The sequence below is a fragment of the Cupressus sempervirens genome, chromosome 3 (assembly GCF_028749045.1).
Source record: "Cupressus sempervirens isolate cs-2001-9-10 chromosome 3, ASM2874904v1, whole genome shotgun sequence".
Taxonomy (NCBI): Eukaryota; Viridiplantae; Streptophyta; class Pinopsida; order Cupressales; family Cupressaceae; genus Cupressus; species Cupressus sempervirens.
The window spans coordinates 653,124,854-653,152,028 of record NC_143120.1 but is presented as its reverse complement, the minus strand read 5'-3'; the positions used below and the strand labels follow the sequence as shown (position 1 = coordinate 653,152,028).

The window sequence follows — 27,175 nt, the reverse complement described above, 5'->3', positions numbered from 1 at the left end:
AATTATAAAATAGGGTAGTTCCCTTTATCAATTCCTCCTTTTCTTAGGAATGATTTTTCAAATAACTTATGAATGACACTTAACAAAAAAAACCTATTGCTACGATAATAGATGAATCTTGAGTTGATGTAAGAACAACACAAAAGACATCAATCTACTTTATATAGGTGGAACAATTGTAGAAACCGTAAGTCTTTTGCACTTATCGTGAATGAAGATTTAATAAAAGAAAAAGCAAGGGACAAAATCTCTTATTATTATTCACTAATTTTTATAAAAGTACTTAACAATGAAGCACCAAGTCTTTCAGCCTTGAGTATATTTAAAGCCACTATCAACTATTACAAATTTCTTTTCTTTAACACAGAGTCTTTAGAAAGCTTAAATTGAATGCGAAAGAGATTATGAAAGATAAACCATTAACTAATAAAAAATAGATAAACTTTTGCAATATAAGACACAAATCAACCTCAATTTCCACAACACAAAGTTTGAGAAAACTTGCTTCCTTATTCATTCTTGAAATTTTGTATAATGAAACAAAGTTTTCAAGGCACAAGCAATTTATACATAGACTTTTTGCACAAAAGAAAAGATGATATTTATAATGAAGCCACTCCTTTATATACTTGAGGAGTGGGAGGAAAAGATGTAGAATGAAAGGGAAACTCTTAACCATCTTTGACTTATTTAAAAGCCCATTTTGACTTATTCAAGACCCAATGTACTTGCAATTTGGACACATGCAATTATTGTATAGGTGAAAATTCCCTTGTAATTACAACTTGCATTCATCTTACATGTATAGTGTCAAGAAAACTACACCCATCTAAAAAGCATATAAAAATGACTAAGTGTTTGTAACACTTATGGGTCTTATTCAAAGAGCATCAACGAAGGACTTGAACTTGTGAATGGACTCATGCATGACTGCAGGGTTTGGTGCACTTGTGTGTTGTGCAATGACAGTTGTCTTGAGGACTATGCTTGCATGCCTAGAAATTGTCTTGCTACACCCTTCAATGCATTCTCAAAGACGATCCAATGAAACTTTCTAGATCGTGAGTTTATTAATGGAACTAAGATCAAAGTTATCCACCCCAAGCACTGGGCGAATCAATTTCATTAGCTCTGATATAACATCTTCGAAAATCAACTTGCCACTTTCAGCTCCTACCTTGTGTGCTAGCTCCTCAAAACCAATGCCGATCATGCGCTCTTGCTAACTTCACAACCATCTGCGCATTTGTTACAAACATTTATATGACTTGTTGCTTGTTGATCATCAACTCTAGATACTTGAAATACATCTCCTGAGCATAAGCAACCTCATACTTACATAATGCATCGAAGTCAACATTTATCTTACACTTGCATCTGCTCAAGTCCTCCTTTAGAGCTTCAATTGCTGATTGAATGAGGTGAGGAGCTCATTCAACTTGGTGACAGTCTCCTTGGCGCCCCTGGATACACTAAAAGCATCCTTGGTGACTTGTGTACCTTGTGCTTTTATTTGGATGCCCTAGTCATCTATTGCCTTAGCCTTGCCTCCAATGTGCTCTTCATATCAGATTGACTCCTCTGGAAGAGAAGAAGCAGTAGGATCAATTCGATGTGAAGGTTTAGTCATTATCTAAATGGTCAAAAGCAAGCAAGTATTCGCTTCCTTAAGCTGATTCTTCTTTTCCTATAGTTGATCATTCTTCTTGGAAATAAATGCCACTACATCTTGCATATCCTTTTGGTAACCAATTTGCGTCTGCTTACCAAGCTCAAGTTTTGTGAACTTGTAACCAGAAGCCTGAAGTTCTTCCTACGGTTTGTCTACTAAAGGATCGACAACTTAGCATACTTGACATTCTTTTAATCAACTATGACATTTGAAAATGTTTTGGCTCTTTTTCTTTTTGGAGGCTTTTTGTTATTGAGATACTTAAAGTCAAACTCTTCAGGACGAGCTTCTTGTTTCTTTCTCTTTTGAGTGGCTAAACAGAGCCATGAAGCTAAGGTGAAAGAAGTATCCTGGGAGGTGGAAGTAGTAGCCATCATAGATATTGATTTTGATTGCGCAATTGCTGTGACTATGGTTGGTGTTTTAGTTTGAATAGCCACAGGTGTCTGATTTCTCTATAAAGCCTCAGCCATAAAATGCTCAAATTGTGCAACTGAAGGATCAAGGCGAGTCATTGATACATCTAACATGTTGGGGAAGCAAAATTATGCATCAAACACATTTTTAAGTTGTCAAAATGCTCTTCTGGAGTGAATGTTGGGGCAACCGAGGAAATAGGGTGTTTAATGGATGATCCACTATAGGAATGTGCACTGTGGAGAACGAATCCACATCTGGATCAAGCAGAGACATGGGAGCCTCATTGGACGTTGGCGTAGACTCGTACTGCACGCATCACCTTTGCATCTTCTACATGAGGTACCTTAGAAATGGGTTCCTCCTGGAGCTCATCTTTGTTGATCACAATCTGAATTCTCTTAGGTTATGTTGCTACAACTGTCTTAGGCGCTTTGACTATGGTTTTTCCCACTTTCATTGTGAGCTTTGGAATCCTTGTAATCCCTGATGTAGAAGTGGCATCATCCTTAACTTTTCCTTGATTTTTGATTTTAACCAAACTAGATCAATAGGGTCAAAGTCCTTCATTTGCTTGATCTTGATGCACCTAAGACCTCTTTTCTTTAGCAATATATTTGTGTTGGTTAAGATAGGCTGAAATCTATCTCAGATAGATGTACTTTTTTCCAATGACCATGAAGGCAGTAAAATAGGAAGGCTCTTAACTTGATGCTGGTGGTACTCCGAATCTAGGATGCCATCATCATCCTCAACACCATCAAGAATCTAAGCTAAATTAAATTCTCTAATCTGCTTCAAGATCAATCTATAATAGTCCATCTTCCTAATCTCCACCATAGTGCACATGTTAATCTAGATGTCCTCAAGGCAATGAATGTGTATATAGCTTCTTTTCATTTTATCATTCATGCCTCGCTAGCCAAGACTCAAAATAGTTTCTAAACATGAACTTCTTGAGAGTAATTTCTTGAAGTTCAATGTCCATGCAATTTTCCTTAGGAATAGTAGTCAAGGCATAGCCTCCAATCTGAAGTAGGTTCCATGAAGAAATCCCCACCTCAAGCTTTTGTAGAGAAGACTGGCACGCTTGGACAATCGCGAGCTATCTTGCAAGTTCCATAAGGATGATCCTATTAGTGGGGTAACAAGGAAGTGTCTAAGGCTCTCCTCCGTAATAACTAACCCTCATGTCATCAAACACTCACTTCTTTGAAAGATCTTTGTCAAAAAGGCCCATGAAATATCCAAATAAGACATCTTAGACTCTTCTGAAGTGGACTCAACTAGATCTTAGGGTTAATTTTTCAAAATATTCCCAAATTGGCACTAATGATTGTCATCCTTGGTCGAGAGACCCGAAACAAGGACCTCAAGGCAGATGCAATCTAAGCTATGTACGGATTCATGTAGAAAGAGTGTCAGTGACTTGAGATAGCTGCTCACAAAGTGTATCACTGATCAATTACTGCAGAAAATCTTCTGTGTAGATCTCACAATCAAAGAGATGAATTTTCACATCCATGGTAAGAAGACATTGGACTCCCTAAGGCCCTTGATCATGCTGAGTAAGATCAATTCATTGATCTCCTCATGAAAGTTTAACCCGTGGATCGCCTTTGGCTATCTTGACAAATAGGCTCTTTTGTTCACTAACCAGTTTTTGTTTATGAACCTTATGCAATCTAGCTTCCCCTCATTGCATCTCTTCAAGGCCTTTTCCTTTCTTATATAAATGTAAAATGGAACAAGTGGGACTTGATTCTATCAATAGCGTTTGGATCTAGATTGATGGTGTTTCCATTGTCATTCCTGATGGTTGTAGATTTAGAATCAAAGAGCTACACGCATGCCATCACGAACTCAGGTTCTAGGACAGCTATTGGAATTGTAGAAAGCATGCGAATATGAATTTGAATAACAAGAGCCATCTTGTTCTTTCTGAAAGTTTGTACTTGTTTAAGAATTTCAGCCATTTCAAGGTGCCCAAGTTCCATTTCTTTGATCTCATCAACATAAGAGGCCACCTGGGAAGGTGAGGTGGAGCTATGGTATTTGTCATACTGATACTTCTTTTTCTTCTTGCCTTTTGGAGAGACCGACTCATTTGACATAGCAAGAACACTTACGGATGAAGCTGCAACATGAAAATTCCATAATGTAAGAACATCGTCATGTGACATAGACAATTTTATAAGACACTATTAGAGGCTCAAGCACAATAAATCTGGAGGCGTTTTTGTATTGGACATGAATATAAGGGCTTTGAGCAATTTGAAATGGAGGAAACTAGACAAAATCAGCTATTTAAGTAAGAGGGAAGCTGAAAAAGGTGTTTTTTCTTGAGCATTGCTGGTGGATGTAATGTAAGTGTTTGATATGGCAATTAGATACACAAGCATATATATACAAGTGGGAAGACTTATTACATACAAGTGGGGTTTTTAATTCCAATTACAAGTCATTTGGAAGGAATTTGGTGTTTGCAAATGAATTTTTAAAGTCTACTTGCAGGTTGGAATGATAATTCAAATGCCTTAGAAAGCACTTGCAAGTGGACCTTTTAATTCCAATTATTAGTGGGGAAAAACTTAGAACTCTTATTGGCAAGATAAGCTTACAAACAGAGTTTTAAATTCTATCTGCAAGTAGACAAAAAACAAGGATGCTTCAAGTTTACTCTTGGTGTGGTGGGAAGAACTCATATTGCTTTGAAAAATAATACTCTCATACAAAGGCTACAAATCTGAAAATGATTCATAATGACAAACATATATATATATATATATATATATATATATATATCAAAAGAAGACGTAGATGTTTTTACATAAAGAAGATGAAAAAACATCATATAAAACTTCTTGAAAAAAGGAACAAAAACAAATGAAAACATACTTTCTTTTTTGGGAATCAAAATGCAACGAGGTAGAAGTCTTGAATCTTGAGAAAAATCCCCACATCTTTGATGATCTGACTTTAGGAAGAGATCTCAAAGTATCAGCTATATAAACAAATAAATATGTTCAAATCCTCACAAAAACCAATACATCTTCAGTCCTCCATGAAATCTTGACGAACGGTTGAGCAATCAAAATGCAAGAAGATAGGAACCTCTAAGACTCATGCAAACACCGGAATCTGGTTTGATCATGCCACTGCAAATTGACTTGCACTAGAAGCAAGGAAAAATAAAAAGTCGTCTGTAGAGAAGCACATGGTTTGGATGAATCAATACAAGTTGTGATTTGCAAAAGAATGAGTCATTTTAGCTCAAAGATGGACATTAGATGCAACATTGCAACTTGTAATGTCTTTGCCCTTTCAAATTCATCAAAAAATGCCCAAGGTGGGCTTTTAAAATGGCTTTTCGGGCCGAAAATGATATCTTTCTCATAAAAATTGATTGCATTTTCCCTAGACGGGCTTGTGATCAACATTACAAGGAAAACCACTTGTAACATATAAAACTTATAGATGAATGCCCTAGATGGGGTTCTTTAATGTCATTACAAGCTAAAAGAAATGCCATGGAAATAATAATGACGGGATGCAAGTCGCTCGGATGCCAAGGGAAGTGAAAAATGTGTTAATGGTAGGGTTTTGGAGGAGGTTGCTACATATAAAACACTTATAATAGTGTTTCAATAAGGCTGACGATGGACTTTTATATGCCATGCACAAAATATGACTTTAATAATATTAGGCTTTCACAATGTTTTTACAAGTCAACTTCTTATTACGCATGAGCTTTTTGATTCAAAATGCATATGAAAAAAAAATGCCTTCAGAGCACTGTTGACGGGCTTTAAAACTGATTGCAATTATATTTGGCATTTTGAATAAGTTTGAAGTCGAGCTTAAAAAACTCATTAACATATATAGACATACTGTTAAGGTTGTAGCTTTAGTCAGATTGATTCAATCTGAGATATATTATTGTTATTGGTAAATCATCACTTCCTATATATAGTTGTCCATGTTAAATAATATATATTATTGTATATATGTTATATATATATTGTTATACATATTATTTTTCTTAATATATTATTATTAATTAAATGATGATTAAACCATAGAGACATGTCTCCTCTCATATTTATATGAGATTCAAATCTGCATTTGGAACACACCTATAACAATGGCAATGTTAGTACATTTGCAACGAACTTGATAATTCAACATGGTATTGGAGCCACTCTACAAATGAACATGCAAGGAATAAATCAAAAGATGTCTGGAATAATGAGAAATGAAACGAATATCAATCGATATTGCCATGAAATGAAAAGTCAGAGATTAATAGATGTAATGCAATGAAATTCATTACCTTCAGCCTTAAAAGATATCATAATAGAAGGAAAGAACACATGGTCATACGTGGCCCATGAAAAGATTGATGATACTGCGTTGGATCTGTGTTGAGTTTGTGTTTGGAACACATTGCAACTGGGTCGGGTTATGAGGGACAGCCGGTTCAATTTTTGATAACTTGCAGAGAGGAATGAGCATAAAAATGGTAGAGGACAAGTTGGCGAGGGCCAAAGCAAAGAATTATGACAAGCTATGCTATAGGATGCTTTGTTGCTTCACTCACCACTTCACCGACAACCCTCGTGAGATTCCCTAGGATGTGTGCACCCTCTATGAGACCTATTGCAACTCAGAAGGCTCCATGGCTCCAAAGGTCTTTCAAATGTTTCTCAATGAACATGGTGCCATTGAAAATGGTGTACAACAGGTGAAGGAGATGCTTTGAGAGTAGGGAAAAATAGCCTTCTATCACCACCACCACTACCTGCCCTTGGATTCATTCTTTGCATTTCTCTTTAGTGATGATGTTAATCCACTTGTCAATGAGAAGGTATGATTGGATTGGAGTCTTCTCATGGGTTGATGCTCTTTCCTCGTGCACAAGGAGAATCACTGAGTGCGAGATCAATTAGCAAAATCCACTAAAACTTAGATCTTGAAACACACAAGGGGAATCACTGAGTGCAAGATGAATTAGCATAATCCACTAAAACTTAGATCGAGTTTCGAGGAGCAATGTCAACTCGAAGCGCGTCGATTAGGGGGTCACTATTGCTTGATAGATTGATGTGCAAAGTTGCAAGAGCATTCAAGCAAGGTGATCCCACCACATACGAGCAAGATATATATTATTACATACCATATCTTTGGGAACATGTTTAAATAATCGATCCTTACCACATATTTGTAAATTTTCTGCTAAATCCTTGTCTCTTAATCAGACTTTCAATCCAGTCTAATATGCTGAGTTAGATCTTTTATTTATTCTGAACATGGATGAAGTTATTGCTTATTATAATGCAGATCAATACTGAATATAGCACCTTTTATCGTGAGGGAGAATCTCAGGTATAAAGCACAGGATATAAAATACTTAGAAGAGCAGACTGCTGTTATTGTGTGTCTTCTAAACTGCATTTACAACCTAATTATATACCCTTTCTAAGGGGTATGTCCCTAAAGGGACATAACCCTTCCTAACTTGGCACTAACCGTATTATTCCTAATTCGGCGATCTAGGAGATACAAATTAGTAATGACTAACTAACTAATTGTTAGTTTAGTCAAGCACCAAACAAAGTATCATCTAGAAATCGCCGGCACCTCTAGGAGAAATATATATGTATATTAAATGCCAACATTAGAGATATATTATTATTAAGAGAAAGTACGGTCTGTATGGTCAGACCTGTAGGTTTATCTAGGTTATATTCTTAACACTCCCTCTTAACCTAATAATCCTACAGAGAGATTATATCTAGCAACACCAATACAAATGTTTAAGCAAGAATTAATACTCTATATCTGTCTCTTCTTAGTATGTGGTATCATAGAACACATGATACAAAGTCATATTACTAAACCTCTGATATGACAAATCACTGCTACTAGTGATAAGATAGAGGTTGTGACTCATAGAAACTAGTATTTCTATATCACAACGAGATTTTGAGTTTAAGATCTACCAGAATACAGGATAAATTCAGAGAATACTAAGATTCTTCCTTTATCCAATTTGTGACCCATGAACATAGCAATGTCAACATCACAATATGATCTAAAACTCATCTAGATCTTACAGTAAAATCTATTGTTTAGTACATTATCTAAGAGATCGTCATCTCTCATAATGCCTTTTATACAAATGTTCATTATTTCAGAGACCGTCACCTCTTTAAATAATGATTACACATGGTGGAGCCCATAACAGTCAATAGCCTTACAAAAAATAAAATTATTTTATTAATAATCAAGAGTACAAATGGATTACAACTTAACCATACCAAGTCTCCTCCTGAAATGTTCTATCTTCACTCTAGATAGAGGTTTGGTGAGTATGTCTGTTGTCTGGTCTGCAGTGCAAATGTATTCCAATTTTACAGAATTCCTGTCTACCATATCTCGTACATAATGGTAAGGAATTTCAATATGCTTGGACCTGTCATTGAAAACTGGATTCACTAAGAGCTTGATGGAACTCTGATTATTACAATGAATAATCGTAGGATTCATGGCTTGCCCAAATAATCTTACAAGTAACTTCCTTAGCCAGACTGCTTTACGAGAGGCCATCGTTGCTGCAATGTATTTGGCTTATGTGGAGCTCTAAGCTACTGAAGACTGCTTTCTGCATATCCAAGATATCATAGCTGATCCTAAACTGAAACAACATCCTGACGTGCTTTTCCAGTCTTTAACACTTTCACTCCAATCTGAGTTAGTGAATCCATGCAAGTCTAAAGCAACTTTCTCATATTTGAGTCCATAATTAAGAGTGCCTTGTATCTCATAATGTGTTTAACTGTGACTGGGTGAATCTCCTTTGGTTCACACATAAACTGACTTAAGGCATTAACTGCATAGCAAATATCCGATCTTGTATTTACTAAGTACATAAGAGACTCAATCATCCGTCTGTAGAGAGTAGAATCTATGGATGGTGATTTTGCAGCCGCTTCCTTAAGTTTATGTAGATTAGTCTCCATAGGAGAAGACATAGGTTTGCAATTCCACATTCCAAATCTCTTTAAAATATCTGATGTATACTTTTCTTGATTTAGTATGATATTGTCAAAATTCTGCCGTACTTCCAGTCTTAGGAAGTAATGGAGTCCCAAATCTTTCATCTCAAATTCTCTAGTTAGATTTTTCTTGCACTGATCTACGAGATGATCATCACCTGTAATTAGTAGATCATCAACATACAGTATTAGAATTACAATATCATCTTTATCTCTTTTATAATATAAATTTGGATCAACTTCATTCTTGGAGAATCCTAAGCTGGTGAGATACTTATCAACTCTTTCATACTAGGCCCTGGGAGCCTGTTTAAGCCCATAGAGAGCTTTCTTGAGCTTGCAAACAAAAGCGTTAGGATCATGAGTTTCAAATCCTTTAGGTTGCTCTAAATATACTTCTTCTGAAATCTTTTCATTTAGGAATGTTGTTTTTACATCCATCTGATGTACCTTCCATCCCTTTGATGCGGCAATTGCTAAGACTGCTCTTACAGAGGTATATCTGGCAACAGGAGCAAAGGTTTCTTCATAATCAATCCCTTCTCGCTGAGAAAATTCTCTGGCTACAAATTTGGCTTTATACTTCTCAATACTACCGTCAGCAGCATGCTTTATTTTAAATATCTACTTGGAAGAAACAACAAATTTTCCTTTAGGTCTTGGAACAATTTCCCAAACATCATTTTTCATAATAGATTGGTTGGCTCTGTTTTGGATAAGTCACTCATGTTTGCTGTATAACCAGAGAATCTTTTAGGTTGTTTGCTTTCTTTGACTGTTCTTGAAGGTGCAGCAAAGTCTTGAGCTACTTCAACTGTTTTTATGGCCCAAAGTGGTCTTTTCGTTGAATTTTCTTCAAGGTTCATATTTTGAATTTCATCTTCGATCTCTTCTAAGTTCTCCCTCTGGGATCCAAATTCACTATTTCTTTCAGAACTAGATAAAGGAGAAGGTTCATTAGAACTTATGGCTCTTTTGAATGCAAGATCTTCTTCAAAGATTACATCTTTGCTGAGTTCAATAGTTTTCTATCCAGGTATGAAAATCCTATATGCTTTAGAAGTTTCAATATACCCTACAAAAATACCTTTCCTCCCAGAGGGTTCTAACTTGGTTCTCTTTTCTTTTGGAACATGGATATATATAGGACATCCAAAAATTCTAAGATGACTTATATTGGGTTTTACTTTAGTAAATACTTCTTCAAGGGTTTTTTCTTTAAGAGAGGAGTGAGGGCTTCTGTTTTGAATATATACAGCAGTACAAGAGGCTTCTGCCTAAAGATAGTATTATAGATTTGGGTAAAAAATCATAGCCCTATCAGCTTCTATAATTGTCCTATTCTTTCTTCCTGCTACCCCATTTTTTTGTGGGTTATAAGGAACAGTGTACTCCCTCTTAATCCCTAATTCTTTACAAAACCTTTTAAACAAGTTTGAGGTATATTCTCCTCCATTCTCTGTTCTAAGGGTTTTAATTTTATGTCTTGAAAAATTTGCAGTTAATGCTTTGAACTCTTTAAATCTTTGTAGGATTTCTTCTGATTCCTTGCATTTAAAAAAGTAAATCCATGTTTTCCTAGGAAGTCATCTATGAACAAGATATAATACTAGAATCCTCCAAGAGAAGGAACATACATAGGTCCACATAAATCTGAATGAATTAATTCTAGTACATTATTTGTTTTCCTAGTAGTATCATGAAAGGGACTTCTGGTTCTTTTACCCAGAGCACACCCCTTGCAAATACTAGGGTGATCTTTATTTAATTTGGGTAATCTAGTAACCATCTTTTCTATAGTTAATAGAGTTTTAAAATTTAGATGCCCTAATCTTTTGTGCCATATTTCATTTGAATCTTCAGCTTCGTGAACTAGGGCTTGAATGGATCGACAAGATTCTGTATTCAATTCATACAAATATCCCTTTCATTGACCAATTAACTTTACTTTTTTGATGGAAGAGTTCTTAGCCCAAGTTAATACTTTGCCATTGACGAATGCAACATTGTGTCCATCATCTTCAAGTGTTGTAATTGAGATTAGGTTTCTTTTAATTCCTGGTACATAGAGTACACCTTTAAGACAGAGAGTATTTCCTGATTTTAGTTTCAAAATACAATTTCCAATTCCTTCAATGGAGTGTGCTGAGTTATCACCAATGGTAACTTCACCATTAACCTTCTCTGATAAAGAATCTAGAGTTTCTTTGTATCCCGTTATATGTCTAGAAGATCCACTATCAATTACCCATGCTATATTTGAAATTTCATTTGATAGAGAGGAATACAAAACACGGTTCTCAGGATCATAAGTATCTTCTTCTCTAATGACATTTGTACAATTTGCCTGTTGTTTGGAATTTTCAAAGACAATTTGATCTATAGTGTCCAAATTTTTCACATTTGAAACACTTTATTTTAGATAGATCTTTCTTGGGCTTTCCATTGTTTTGATTTCCCTTTTTCTTCTTGAAATGCTTCTTCTTGCCCTTGTAGGAGTTTGCATTAAGAATGTGAAGTTCTTCATTTTCTATTTTTGGTTTCCCTCCTTTTTTTAGTTTTTTGGATTCCTCTTGAAGACAATCATTCTCGAGTCTGTTGAAGTTCGGAAGCTGATATCTGGCACTTATTCCTTGTGCAAATGTCTCCCATGAATATGGCAATCCATCTATAGCCATAAGCGTTAATTCTGTGTCATTAATGATGGTTCCTATACTTGATAGTTCGTCTCTAGTGCCATCAACTCTTAGGGAATAAGAATTTATCGATTCTCCTTTCTTTATCTAAATGTGATTCAGTTGCCATTTTAGTGCAAGAACTCTAGTTGCGTTGTTTACTTCATATGCATTTCATAATGCATTCATCATATCAAAAGTAGTTTGATGTTTTGTAAGCATAGGTACAATAACATTTTTAACTCATCCAAGATGATTTGAATAGCTTTTCTATTTCCTTTGCTCCATATGGATTTGTGAGGTTCAACTGGGGGTTGTTTGGATGCTCCATCAACGAATTATTTTACATTGTTCTCTTCAAGAATCATCAAGATTCTGAATTTCTAGGCTTCAAAGAGTTCTTTCCCATCACACCTGTCCTCAGGTCTGATTGTGTATGCCATTGAAGATAGGAGAAAATTACTAAATATATATAAAGTTTGATGACTGAATTTTGGAGAACCCTAGGTTTGATAACTTGGCTTTGATACCATGTAAATTTTCTGCTAAATCCTTGTCTCCTAATCATACTTTCAATCCAGTTTTATATGCTGAGTTAGATCTTTTATTTATTCTGAATATGGATGAAGTTATTGCTTATTATAATGTAGATCGAATACTGAATATAGCACCTTTTATCCTGAGGGAGAATCTCAGGTATAAATTGTAGGATATAAAATACTTAGAAGAGCAGACTGCTGTTACTGTGTGTCTTCTAAACTGCATTTACAACTTAAATTATATACCTTTTCTAAAGGGTATGTCCCTCAAGGGACATAACCCTTCCTAACTTGGCACTAACCATATTATTCCTAAGTCGACAATCTAGGAGATACAGATTAGTAATGACTAACTAACCAATTGTTAGTTTAGTCAAGCACCGAACAAAGCATCATCTAGAAATCACCAGCACCTCTAGGAGAAATATATATGTATATTAAATGCCAACATTAGAGATATAATATTATTAAGAGAAAGTACGGTCTATACTGTCAAACCTGTAGGTTTATCTAGGTTATATTCTTAACAGTATTCCCCTTGTGTAGTTGTTGTTGAGTTACTATGGCCATAAGTATTGCCATCTAGTCAAATACTGATACATGGCAGAAAAGATAGTTATGTTCGTGGACATTGATACAATATTGGGTACATAGAACACATAGACAATCGACATTGACATGTGGAGACCTTGGTGATGGGGGACTATCCAACGAAGAGGGTCATCCAAATAATAGGGATCATATGCAATAGGTAAGAATAAGTAAGAACATATCAGGTAGCGATGCCTTAAAGGTAAGCACATGCGATTTAAGTTTCCATTTCATTGTATTGTGGATTATAATATTTATGTTTCTTATATCATTGATGTGTTATTAGATAAATGGCATGTAAATACATATGAAAACATATATATGACAAGATTTGATCATTTGATATTATTAAATGTAAAATGAATTTATAGTAAGATAGAAATATAATTCTATAAATGAAATTAATTGAAATATCTTTAGTGCAAGTGTAGGAACTATGCTCACTCCTATATGAATGGCTACATAGTTAGGTCCCAGTGTAGAGTGCGAGTATGTGCTTGTATGAATAGCTAGATAAACAAATAATATGTTGAAAATATAGATTAAAGTATATATATAGAAGATTGAATATATGCATATATATTCAAAGTATATTTTATTATCTATATTAAATAATTGATAATTATATCTTTCTTATTTATTTTCAGTATGTACTATAAGAGCTATTTTCCTTGATCTTTTCCTCCGAGAACGTTCTTGTAGGAAAAACAAGATAAATATTAGATTCAAAGGGAGTCTAATATATCTGTCTGAAAGAGCTTGGTTGATTGATAGTCAGCGGGAGTGTTGATGTTTGATAGGTTCTGTCGGGCATCAAACAAATGAACACACAAAAGGCCAATCAATAAGAGTAGATTCTTTTGATCAAGCACTTTTGTGGTACTCACAATTTAAAAAAAAAAAGGTAAAGACTAAGTCATAACCACATATGATGACAAGAGGTGAAGGCTGGTCATAAGCAAACGACGAATAGATATTTTGTACACCAAGTGGAACCTATATATAAATTGAACATCCAAGTATAAGTGAAGTGGGAGATAAAGAGTCGGGGTGAATAGGCATCGAAGCCCACATATAAGTTACGAATGTTCCACATAAAGAATCAAGGATAACTGATAAAAGTGAAAAGACATAGGACCACACATTTAAAGTGAATAGAGAGATGATTCTTTCAAGAAGAATGGTTGTCATTTAATATAAATGTGAAGGGATCCTAGCTTTCAGTTGAGATGCATAAGAGCAAGATAATATACATTCCAATAGGAAGGATTAAGAATAAGATGTATAATAGTTCTATGAACCTATGTACAAAGAGTGGGAATTTCACATTGGGGGATGAATAATTACCTTAACCAATATTTCATTCCCCATTGGAGGCATTTTCTGATTGGATGCATATGGATCTTCATTGGGAGCATTTATATTTAACGATTGTGATGTACAAATAAGTATTTATTATTCTTAAGTATTATATTTATCTACTCATAGTCTCTCTATCATTTGCAGTTTTATATGAACTATACGAGTTATGTTTTGATCTTTTCCTTTGTATCTAAAATTGATCTTGTAGGAAAAGAAGAATGACATATTAGGCATCTTATGACAGTAACTTTAAAGGAGTTGTGATTAGGCTGGATATATTGAGGATCTTGAAGCAAATATCTTTGATGATTGAGATTATGAGTATCCTTCTACACTAAGAGGGATTATGACACTTGTTCGAAGGCAACGCAGGAGCTTAGAAAATTTATACTCAGAGGGAGTCTAGAAATACATGTGTGTGACTGCATGATTTTGATGGGCCTACTCTTGTGTACATAATGAGGAAGTAATGATTTATCACCAGAAAGTCAAGAAGATTGATATTAGATTTAGAGAGAGTTTGACAGGTAGCCTTAGGCGAAGAGAGATCTAAGGGAGTAACTAGAGGACTTGACTTCTAGGATTGTTGTTCAGAGGGAGAAATTTGAAGTGTGATATCTTCTATATAAGGGAAAAGTTTGAAGTGAAATTCCTTGTAATGCATTCTTCTTTGTGAGAGAGACTTGATGTAAAAGCCCTTGTACCACACTTTGACTTGGTTCATTGGTGGTTACTATTTCACATATGATATGTAATGAAAGGTGAAGATTTTTCATTGACATATATAAACAGAAGTTAACCATTGTAAGGTGACGATCTTATGAATGATAGACCTATTATCATGACATACTTCATTAAGTTGTTGTCCTAGAGTGCTGAAAGTCATGATAACGAACGTATCATGAGAAAACTTCATTAAGTTGTCCCAGAGTGTTGGAGATCATGATATTTCATGATAGAAGCCATGGCACGGTGATTTCTTGTTAAGTTGTCCCAGAATGCCGGAAATTAGATAACTCATCCTTCTAGAATATGACATATTCTTTTAGTAGGCGTCAAGGATTTGATGCCAGTGCACATGCCAAAAGAGTATACGTATGATGAATATCATATGATTGATATTTCTTGTTGAATCATACTTCAGATTAATATTGAAATATAACATCTAAGTTGATGGATTTATGTTGATATTCTTAAATATGCCATTCCATGAATATTATACTGAGATGATATCTCCTCATATGCTTGAGAGCATAATGTGTTCTTCAAATCCTCCCTAGCTAAGAGGGAGTGTTAAGGTTGTAGCTTTAGTTAGATTGATTCGATCTGAGATATATTATTGTTATTGGTAAATTATCATTTCCTATATATACTTATCCATGTTAAATAATATATATATATTATAGTGCATAATATATTATATATATATATTGTTATACATATTTTTTTAAAAATATATTATTATTAATTAAATGATGATTAAACCATTGAGACATGTCTCCTCTCATATTTATTATTTTATATGAGATTCAAATCTACATTTGGAACAAACCTATAACAATGACAATGTTATTACATTTGTAGTGATTCTGATAATTCAACACATACTTTCTTTCCTTATACACGCTCAATCTAGGCTTTTTAAAACATTTTTGCAAGCATAACTTTTTTTCTTTTAAAAGAAAGATAGTACTTGCATTCAAGCTTAAAAAGCATGTCAAAAAGTATAAGTTTATTTACAAACATCCTTTGTTCCTAAGACGGGTTTCTCATGAACCTTTGCAAACATTTTAACTCTAAAGAGAAGGCATGCAATTAGGCTTCAAAATCCTACCAATGTACTAAAAGCACACTCAAGTTTTACATGTTTCCTTACAAATATATAATGGTGGACTCTAATTCCCTTATCGCAAGTAAATGACACCCAAGAGGATATGCATTGACTTACATAAAGTCCGTATTTCAGGACTTAAGAGACCTTGGTGAACTTTTGATTAAACATTGCAAACTTTTAAGTAAAGAACAAGAACTTGTAGTCAAGCTTAAAAACCCCATTTGCAACTTTTTAATTCCTTAATATCTCTTAAAACATAGCTCCGAATTAGACCTATGATAGCTCAAAACCAACAAAATTCAAAAAGCAACAAACTTAGGATGAAAATAAAACTGAAAACAAACAAAACAATCAAGAAAAATCAAGCAAAGACTAGAAGGTTATTAAAAATCTAGTATTAATAGTTAGGGGGAAAAACTCTATGTTGTCAAGGAAGACAAAAAACTCTACAGGCACCTTCAAAAATGGCATTTGTAGACGGTAAGTCTTAGGATAAATCAAGGGATGATTGATTGCCTTTGTAAAACATCACCAGGAACACCTAACTTAGAGAAATCTGTTACCAATTAATGAAAAATTATGCAGGGTTGTCTAATTTTTTGAATTTTACATTGAGGACAATAGATTCATCCAAGGATAATTTGATTGTTGACTTAGGATCCTCACATCACAACTCACTCACATGGTCTTGAGTCTTTTTTTGACAATACCACTCCTTAGATTTCAATGGGAAACTTTTCACCTATTCTAATTCTGGGGACAAGTACAATACGATTGACAAAGAGCAGCTTTGAGTCTCTTGATCCTTCAACCAATCTTTCAATTTACTAGACTTTTCATATTGGTGATGGAAAGACAATTGAGTTCTCACCATAGTGATGGAAAGACAGTTTTCACCATGAGATATAATTATTCAAAAACTCCGTCTATAAAGGATTATTACAGTAGGCAAAGCAAAGCATGAGCGTCGATTGTATAGGTCTTACGGTTTTGAGTCATCTTTTGGACTATTACATATTGCCCATGTCGACAATTTGAGTAGAATTTAGCAAGAGAGATATGGACACCTCCATTATAGGTATCTTCAACAATTTGATCAAAATTCCACCAATTTTTTAAAAATGTTTCTATTCTACTCAAACATTGACCCCTGTAAAAACTAAACTGGCACTTGCTGAAAGGAAAGAAAAAAGAGGGGATTCCCCATTTGTAATGGAGTGATGGTGTGGAAACCTCCTGACACCTATGTCTTTCAATGCATTGTTCAATGCATGATCACAACATGCAGTCCAATGATGCGCTTGTAAGCACCCTCCACCATCAAACCAACCAATTTGCACATTTGTGCTGAAGTAGTGATTACCCAAACAACAACTGAGCCCCCAACTTCCTATATGGTCTCTCTAAAAGTTCTAAATTGAAAGTCCGGGTTCTTGCATTCCCTAGAATAATTAATGGCTCTAAGAAAGTAGGAGCCAACTATGCAGGTGACTATGATGTTGATACGTGGTCGATGCTACTAGTGATCCACCCATCCATCACAATGGAACAACTTACCCTCATCCAAGAATGCCTCATGTCTTCCATTACCAAACTCACCTTAGAATATGCTTTGCCAAGGAAGGTAGCGTGTAGCTTATCATCTCTAGTGGGTTCAAAAGAGAGACCAACATTAGCTACATCTTTGATCATTTTTTTTGAAGTAAGGAGATCGAGCATCATGAAATGGGAAGGCATGGGAAATAAAATTCAGAAATGAAAGTCTTTGTCAATTCTTGTGCTTGCACATTGAACAAGTTTGAATTGACCTTGGCTGCCCACTAGTGCTACCGTTCGCCTTTCCTTTTTTTCTGGCTTCCACCTATGAAAAACATTAACACTAGATGATGTTGGGTGATGAGTAGATGGCTACGAGAGCTGGTGCATTGGCATGGGCACACCTTTAGACTTGCGTCCAACCTCTATGTAATCTATAACACTCTAACTTCTCTACCTCCTCTAGATTTTTACAAAATTTAACTCCTTTGACTAGAACACCCAAGAAATGTTATCACACCCTTTGAGTAGCACCCTCTAATTACTATCTCATATATCACATATGTACACCCTACTTCAACCTGAATGTTTCATTTGACATCTATTGGATGTACAAGATATTGAAGAGGTTTTTTGGGGTAAAAAGGGCATTGTACATAGTCCTTTTAGACAACCAAAGGTCTCTCAAATTTGTTAGGTGTATCAACTGCTTCACCTTGAACACTTTCACTACCACCCCCAATTACAACTTCTTCCACTTACCATTGCCATTGCTGCTGGTCATGTTTAATGAGGGTAATGCAAGCTCAAAATACTGAAATATTTGGAAATAAAGATCAGACGTTTGATGGACTTCTCATTTTATGAATTATGAAAAAATTGTAAAAGAAAACCAAATATGAAAGAATGGACTCACCTTAAATGCTTCAACTCCTCCAAATGCTACTTTAAGCCCTATGGTTGCCTCCTTTTTACTCTTCTTCAAACCTTGTTGCACGTTCTTGCCCCTTTTTTTCTCTTTATAAAATTAAAATGAAATGAATGAGAGAACGAGCATATAAGTGTTGCTTAATTCATTTTAGGGTTGCATAAAAGTGTAGGGGCCACTACTGCAATTGTTTTTGAAAAAGAAAGTTTGGGCTTTCACTTTTTGGCTGCTGTCAGTATGAACGGATGTTTGTCCTTGGAACGGTCAGGGAGATTGGACAATTAGTCGTTTTCTATCCTCGCTTTGATCGTTTCCATATTTTAGAAATGTTTTCTGAAGTTTTGGTCAGAGTATGGTTTGGAAATGTTTGTGATTGTACCCTTGTCCCCAAAAATGTTCTTATTTTAGAAATGCGTGGATTTCTGGTGGAAGCCGGGTCCCAGGTAACTTTATTTTAAACCCATCTAACATTATTTTAATCTCTTTACCGAGGTTTGTGGAGTGGGTTCATGAAATTATAATAGCGTGGGTTCATGAAATTATAATAGCTGCCTTGTTTATTAAATAATAAATATTAGTTAGATACAAGTTTATTACATATGAATGTATGATATTCTTGTAATTGTTTAGCAATGTTACCTATTCAGGGTCAGGGTTGAAGGTTTGGGTTGTGGTTTCAGTCAAATTATTTCGGTGTTACATTTGATGGTGGTGCGTACATACAAAAATACTTAAAAATAATAAATGTGTACACCTTTGAAGCAGTAATTGAAGTTTAATATACACCACCATGTTAATAGTAAAAATTAATTAAAAAATGGCATGATACATTTTAAAATAAAAAATTAATAATGTCAAGTGTCTACAATCAGCAATCATTGATCAAATATCATATAGGTCATTAAAAATATTTCGTCATCCATATTAGTCTTTAGATGATCTATGTTGTGTCATTGGCACTGGCACTACCACTAGCATAGGCATCAGCCTAGCACTCTCAAGCTCACTAGGTGACTCATTGCCATCGTCAACATCAAGTGCAGCAAAGTGGGTGGTGGAAGCACCCATGTCTATACTCTTTGTCTTGGTATCCCTTTTCTTTGTCGCTCATTCTTTGTAGGTACTTTGCTTGTGTACAAGGAACGACAACTTCGAATTCGCAAATACTAAGTCCTGTGCCTTTTTGATTGTAGTATGTTGCGCTTCATTGAATGGATGGAGTAGTCCCTTAGATGTAGATTAAATGGCAACATATTAAGGCAAAATTCTAGTGTGTCCCTTGGATGTAGATTAAATGACAACATATCAAGGTAAAATTTGAGAGTTAAGATTTACAAAATAAAAGTTTTTAGTTATGGAATCAAAATATGTATAAAAGAAGATCTTTTTATTAAACTCGTGAGGAAATTTTGATCGCAAGAGGTTAAGTTTTTAAAACCAGAATAGCATAACTAACTAACAGATAAAGCAAGAACGCAATGACACCTGAGATACCCAAAGATAACCCTCCTACTCGAGGGCAAAAGGGGGAAAACCTAATCATGCCAAAAGTTCTCCTTTATTGTATTTTGTTCCTCACAAAATACATTGATATCAGACTTATGAGTGCTAATTCTTAACAGGTTAACAATAAGCCTTGTTCACAGTTCATTCTCATACTGTGATAACAATTTGAATGCATCTCAGTCTCCAATTAACAAACTGATTACAAATAAAATGGTTCTTGGGACCAGCTCAATGATCATACATAGATCCTGAATATTATGTCAATTCAACACACACACACACACACACACACACACACATGCGCGCTTACGCATGCACATGCACATGCACACATGCAGCGCAAACACACAAGAAATTAGAGTGCTTAAGAAAACAGAAACACAAAATCACAGAAATACTTCTCTCCAACAGAACATTCATCCCATGAATGATATCACTGCTAATCACACAGAATCAGTAATCACAATGTTGTCACACTGCTAATACAATAATAATACAATTTATGTTGACACACTGCTGAATATGCAGAACTACAAAACTTATGCCGTCTGACTGCAGAATAAACTCTGAATTGAGTAATTGCACCAAGCTAGGGATTTCTCATCAAGAATACAAAACAACAAAAGTAATGAGCATACGTGGCAAGAATAACTGATGTATTCAAGAAAATGAATCAACAACCACAAGAATGAAGTGACGCCATGCACATGATGCAAGATCCTGATAAGGAAACGAATTGGTGAGAATAGATAATTGTCTAAGCACATTAATAACATGCCCTGATGCCAAAACAGTAATCAACAATGAATACTCATTGCCAACGGTGAATGCAAAAGGCAAGACTTAATCGATGCCGACTCAATATCAACATGGTACAAGATAGGAGGAACACAATCATACTAAGCTGAAGAAATAACCACCATGCCAACTAAGCACAAAGCCTCATACACATGATGCCAAATATATTATGCATGAACAGAAATAAGGAATATATGCAAGTCTCCAAAGATAATCAAACTCTTCCATATAAGAAAGCTGCAAACAATAGGAAGAATGATCTCTCGCAACTATAAAACATTAACACTCCCTATTAGCAAGAGATAGATCATTCAAATGTCATAATGTGTCTCAGTTTGACAAGCATAATGAAGCTACAATAAGAAATGTACATAACAAAATCTCATCACAGATTTCTTGATATAGAGATTCTCTCACATGACATGCATCATGGCTACACCCGAAGGATGGAAGTAAGGGCTTTGACCTAAAACTTGTTTCACAAAGAAGAATGAATTAACAAAGGATTGCACCTCAAACTTCTATTGTAGAGAAGAATCTTTAACAAGGGATTTCACCTCAAACTCCTCGCGCAAAGAACTCATTAACAAGGGATTTCACCTCTATCTTCTCTTATAGAGAAGAACTCATAATCAACGGATCACACCTCGAACTTCTCTCATAGAGAAGAGCTTGTTAACAAGAGATCACACCTCAAACTTCTATTATAGAGAAGAACTCATTAACAAGGGATTACACCTCGAACTTCTCTCATAGAGAAGAACTAGTTGAAGCATATGAAAGATCATCTGAATGCTGAGACTCCCTCTCAGCCAAGACTCTCTCTCAATGGGGACAACATACTCAAGCTTAGATTATCAAAGTAAAATATTTGATTCCAAGTTTGACCAAACAAGGAGCTTCAGCAATCATAATGCTACACAAGCTGTTGATCCTAAGCAAAAGGATTTGAAACTCCCTCTGCCACTCAAGCTTCCTCTTAATCTGAATTTTACAGCTGAATAGTTTCCCTCTGAATGTCATTTTTTCCTCTTCAAAGAAACAAATCAGAATGCCAAACTGTATTGGTTCTTCCTCTATAAAGATGATATGTGAAACCAAATTAGTCCCAAGGCTGCAACCATTGTCAAATGTACATACTTACAGCCTGCATGACATTGCATGTATTCTCTCGTCATCCCATTGCTTCTTGGTCCATCTTGCAACTGGGTCAGATTATTAATGACTCATAGAATCAAACGACCTTGAAGATAAATATATAGATCAGTGCTGAAAGCATACATGATTCACTAATTCCACTATTATAGTATAAATAATCTGTGAACATTATTCAAAGATACTTCAAGATTGCCTATATTTATTTCTCAAATGCACCAATGAGTCTATTTAACAATCACTGCTCTACTGGAACTTCTTGTACATGCAACTCTTCAAGAAATAAACATCCCAGCCACTTGAAATGCGGCAAAGAGTGCTCCGATCACTTTTGAATAGACTATTGGCTTGAGGACCACAATCAGACCCAACTGAAAGGAATACACAGTCACCAACTAGTCAGCCCTATGCCACCAAACAAAGTCATACCCTTGTTGAAGCCAAAGCATCAACAATGTAGAGGCACTAATCCCCTAAGCAACCTTCGATTTCTGGACCATTTCCTTAGACACACTCTAATACAAAGTTAAGTTTTTCAAACCAGAATAACATAACTAAATAACAGATAAATCAAGAACATAATGACACTAGAGATACCCTACGAAAACCCTCCTACTGGAGTGAAAAACCTAGCCATGGCAAAGGTTATCCTTTATTGAATCTTGTTCCTCACAAAATACATTGATATCAGACTTGTGACTGTTAACTCTCAACACTTCAACAATAAACCTGTTCACAGTTCATACACATACTGTGATTACAGTTTGAATGCATCTCACAGTATTAAATATATAAACTGATAACAAATAAAATGGTTCTTAGAACCAGCTCAATGATTACACACAAATCATATTATGTCAACACAAAATATATACGTATATTTCAGCAATTAGAGTGCGTAAGAACACAAAAACACAAAGTCACAAGAATACTCCTCTCCAACAGAACAATTGTCCTGTGAGTGATATCACTACTAATCACACACAATCAATAATCAGATTACTGTCACACTGCTAATATGATAATCACACAATCAATGCCAAAAACTGCTGAATATGCAGAACTGCAAAACCTATGTCATCTGACATAGAATAATCTCCCAATGACTGAATAAGAGTAATTGCACCTAGCCAGGGGCATCTCTTCAAGAATACAAAACAACAAAATTTATGAGGCATACATGGCAAGGGTAACTGACTTCTTCAAGAAAATGAACCGACAGCCACAAGAATGAAGTGAAGCCACACACATGATGCAAGAACCTGATAAGGAAATGAACCAGTGAGAATAGATAACTGTCGAAGTACATTAACAACATGCCACAATGCCAAAACGGTAATCAACAACCAATACTCATTGTCAATGGTGAATCTGAAAGACAAGATGTAATCAACACCAAGTCAACATCCACATAGTACAAGATAGGATGAATACAATCATACTAAGCTGAAGGAATAACCACCATGCCAGCTAAGCATGGAGCCTCACACACACGATGCCAAATATGTTATGCACAAACATAAATAAGGTATATGTGCAAGTCTCCAAAGATGAAACTCTTTCATATAACAAAACTGCGAATGATAGGAAGAATGATATGTCACACAGCTTTATAACATTAACATAGGTGAGTGTATGTTTTGCCATGGAAGTACCGCAAGTTCCAACTATGAGCATTGGCCATATACTTGTCCCAAAGAGCATAAAGACCACATTCGTTGGAGGATGCAAAACCCATGAAATCAACCCTCATTACATCTCACATATCGCAATCAATGAAGAGTCTACAAAGTGTTTCCTTGTACCCTTGAGCAACATCAAAATCTCTATATGGGGCAACTCTTGTGGCAACTGAATAGAGTTAAGAAGTAATATTTGGGACTCAATGCAAAGGCAAAGAGATGCAATACAATTGTCATTTTGTTCCATCTCCACAATGATTTGGTGTGGTTCATTTTTTTACTCCTCAGCATCTTGTTCTTTTGCATTTATGATGATTTTCATCTTCTTAACCATTGAGTCAACTGCAATTATATTATCTTATCCAAATAAGGCTTATCCATGTTGTATAACAAATCACACTCAATATGGGCTTAGTGACACTGAGAAGATGATCATATCAAATGTCATATAGGATCATTTGCTTAACCTTTATTGCCCTTGTAGTGTTAGATTACCTCCGTATGGAGTCACCAATTTGGGCTGATTAAAGTGCATCAGGTCTTAACAAGCTTTCTTATCCCAATATGTTGCATGCAAAACAAGCCTCAACACCTTGACTGAAAATCAAAATCAAATTTAATCTAAATTTACCAAAACTCAATTTACACAAAATTAAAATGTTTACTAAACTGAAACATATTTATTATTTAACTTAACCTTCAACAGCTCCAATCTTGAGAATGGTCTAAATATGTCGTGTGACACATGGTGCTTGGCAACAAACATTTGTATATCTTTGGCCTCAACACAGACCTATTTGATCCCATCAATTTTGGTTCTAGTATTTTGATGCATTACGCGATGGGAATGAACAACACAAGGTGTCCAAAAAGTGTGAGCAGTGTTTCTCAACAAATGACACAATTCTACAATGTTTGGCATTGTTTTTTTATAAGTTGCACAATATTTCTAGGGCCCACTTCTTCAATAGCTTGTCAAAGAATGTTTGCAATAAAGGCACCTCCCTCAACTCTCCTTCACTATCCATTATTCTAAAAAAAATTGTCTCTAAGGGGATATTGCAAGAACTTTGATCAGTGGCCAATGTTTTGCATCTTTCCATCATTGGAAATGATGGACAGCCCTGTTTGGATTCATTAATCCCTTACGGATTTCAAGGAGTCCTCTACAAATTTCACCTCTCTAGTTTGCCATGCAAATTTTCAACACGTGGACCCTTGTACCCCTTTGAACCTTGTCAATTGATGTCACCATTTTTTGACAATTTCTCTAGACTTGTTATGAAATGCCTTTTCTAACGTTCTCTTCAATCACTTATGTGTATAAACCAAAGGTTCTTCTTGTATGGGAAAAAGTGAATTGCTCTTTGAAGGTTCCTACAAAGGGGCCTTTATCCCTCTCAATCCTTTCTTTAGCAAAGGATAATTTTGATTTGATTTACACCCTGATGATGGTCTTCTTTTTCTTGGTCTTCAATTTATGCCAAGACTATATTTATATATTTCTGGTTAGACTTTTATACATTTATCATTTTTGTCTCTTTTTAATTTGGATGAACCCAAATCAAACCTGACTTCTCATTTTTTTATCTAATGGATCCACATACCCAAACTAGGATCTAAGCCAGAACTACCAACTTTGGCCTTATGCTATATGTTTGAGTAAAGATTATAATATGTAATTGTTAAAATTGATTTCTTGTTTGCTGGTCTTTTAAAGAATTCTCCATTTTTTTTGTATTGAATATGCAGTTTATTGGTTACTGGTGTCATATGAAGCATCTAATTTAACATGGGACTGCATTTTTATGTTCTGGGCCTTTGTTTTAAACCAAATTATAAAATAGGTTAGTGTTGTACACAAAATTTCAAGGTTCATGCAGAACTTGGAATCTCTATAAGGAACCTTAGTTCAATAAATCTGCATATAGCTCTTGGTGGTTTATTTGTATCTGATAAAGTTTTAACAGACATAGCTCTTTAAAAATGGTATATATTAGAGTATGTTATCTGTATAAACAAGACTGATTTGTGAACTATTAATGAATCATTCAGAATAATAGTAAAACATTTGAATGCATTTGATGCTCCAGAATTTTAACAAAATTTGAATGTGGTTATAGGAAGCTTGCTGATAAAGTAGCGGGAGCTGGATACTTTGTGGTTGTCCCTGACTTTTTTTATGGGGATCCATATGTCCCAGACCGTGGTACCATTCAAGATTGGATCAAGAATCATGGACCAGTAATGCTTTTTAATGGATATTATTTTATATGCGAAGACAAATTTTAGCATTTGAAACATGTTTGCATTGTTTCAACTTCAGTGAATTAGTTGAAAACTTGTTTGCTGCATTACTTCGTGAATTATATAATTTTATCACTGCTTTTTTCTGCCATTGCAAAAGTATTGGAAGATAATGATAATTTCAATTGTTAATCCTGCTTTAGGAGAAAGGATTTGAGGATGCTGTAAAAGTTATTGATGTTTTGAAGAACAGGGGCATACCTAGTATTGGAGCAGGTGGCTTTTGCTGGGGAGGTAAGAATAATTTTTGTGAATGATTCACAGGAAAGATAAACTTACTTTCAACTTCTGACCATGCCATGTGTCAAGGTGTATTCTATTTGTGTTGATATCTGAAATAGAATTAATGCTATCAAGTGGTATAGCGTGCTAAAATTTTTTGCAGATCATGCTACTAGTCTAGTTATCACCGAAGAGCTTAATTGTCTACTACATTTATTATTACAGCTAAGGTTGTAGTGGAGCTAGCCAAAGGGGTGGTTATAAAAGCAGGAGTGTTACTGCATCCATCTTTTGTTACTGTTGATGATATTAAAGGTGAGAATGTAAAACTTATTTTAAAGCTCTTTGTGAGTCAATGTTAACCTAATATTCTTGGCTCTCTGCTGTATGGTAGTTCATTTTATGGTTGTTTAAGGTTTTTCTCTAACTTCAAACTTCTAGCATTATTTACATTTGTGTTTACATTCCATTCTTAACTCTAGATGATGGATAAGTGTTTTCTTGTTTGCATCAGCTGTTAAAGTACCAATAGCAATTTTGGGAGCAGAAATGGACAGGATTTCACCTCCTGAACTTGTAAAGCAATTTGAAGTAATTTTGTCTGAAAAATCAGAGGTACATCTTCCATTTTGGTTTCCCCTTTTTCACAGCTTCTTTCTTGTAAAGTACATAATATGTCAGTTAAAAGTAGCTGTGGAATTTGCTCTCTCTAATAATGTGCAAAATAATAAAATACCCCTGCCAAAGTCACTTAAATGTTGATGCTTAATTAAAACAAAGATTTTGAAATGTTATTTTGTGGCAATGTGTATAGTTGCTCAAGCAGGTATGCCATTTGATGTCCTTGTCCATTATTCTATTGGTTAATAGGCTTGAATTCTACTTAATTGGTG

At 35.0% G+C, this 27,175-nt stretch overlaps 1 protein-coding gene across 1 annotated transcript in view; it reads left to right on the top strand.

Annotated features, from left to right (window-relative positions):
• Positions 1-27,175, top strand: part of LOC149568384 (endo-1,3;1,4-beta-D-glucanase-like) — a 95,651-nt gene that overhangs the window by 46,238 nt on the left and 22,238 nt on the right. The window contains exons 3-6 of the mRNA XM_089821320.1: positions 25,877-25,997; positions 26,204-26,294; positions 26,508-26,597; positions 26,797-26,897. Of these exons, the coding sequence (XP_089677446.1) occupies positions 25,877-25,997; positions 26,204-26,294; positions 26,508-26,597; positions 26,797-26,897 (403 nt within the window). The remainder of the gene's footprint in view (positions 1-25,876; positions 25,998-26,203; positions 26,295-26,507; positions 26,598-26,796; positions 26,898-27,175) is intronic.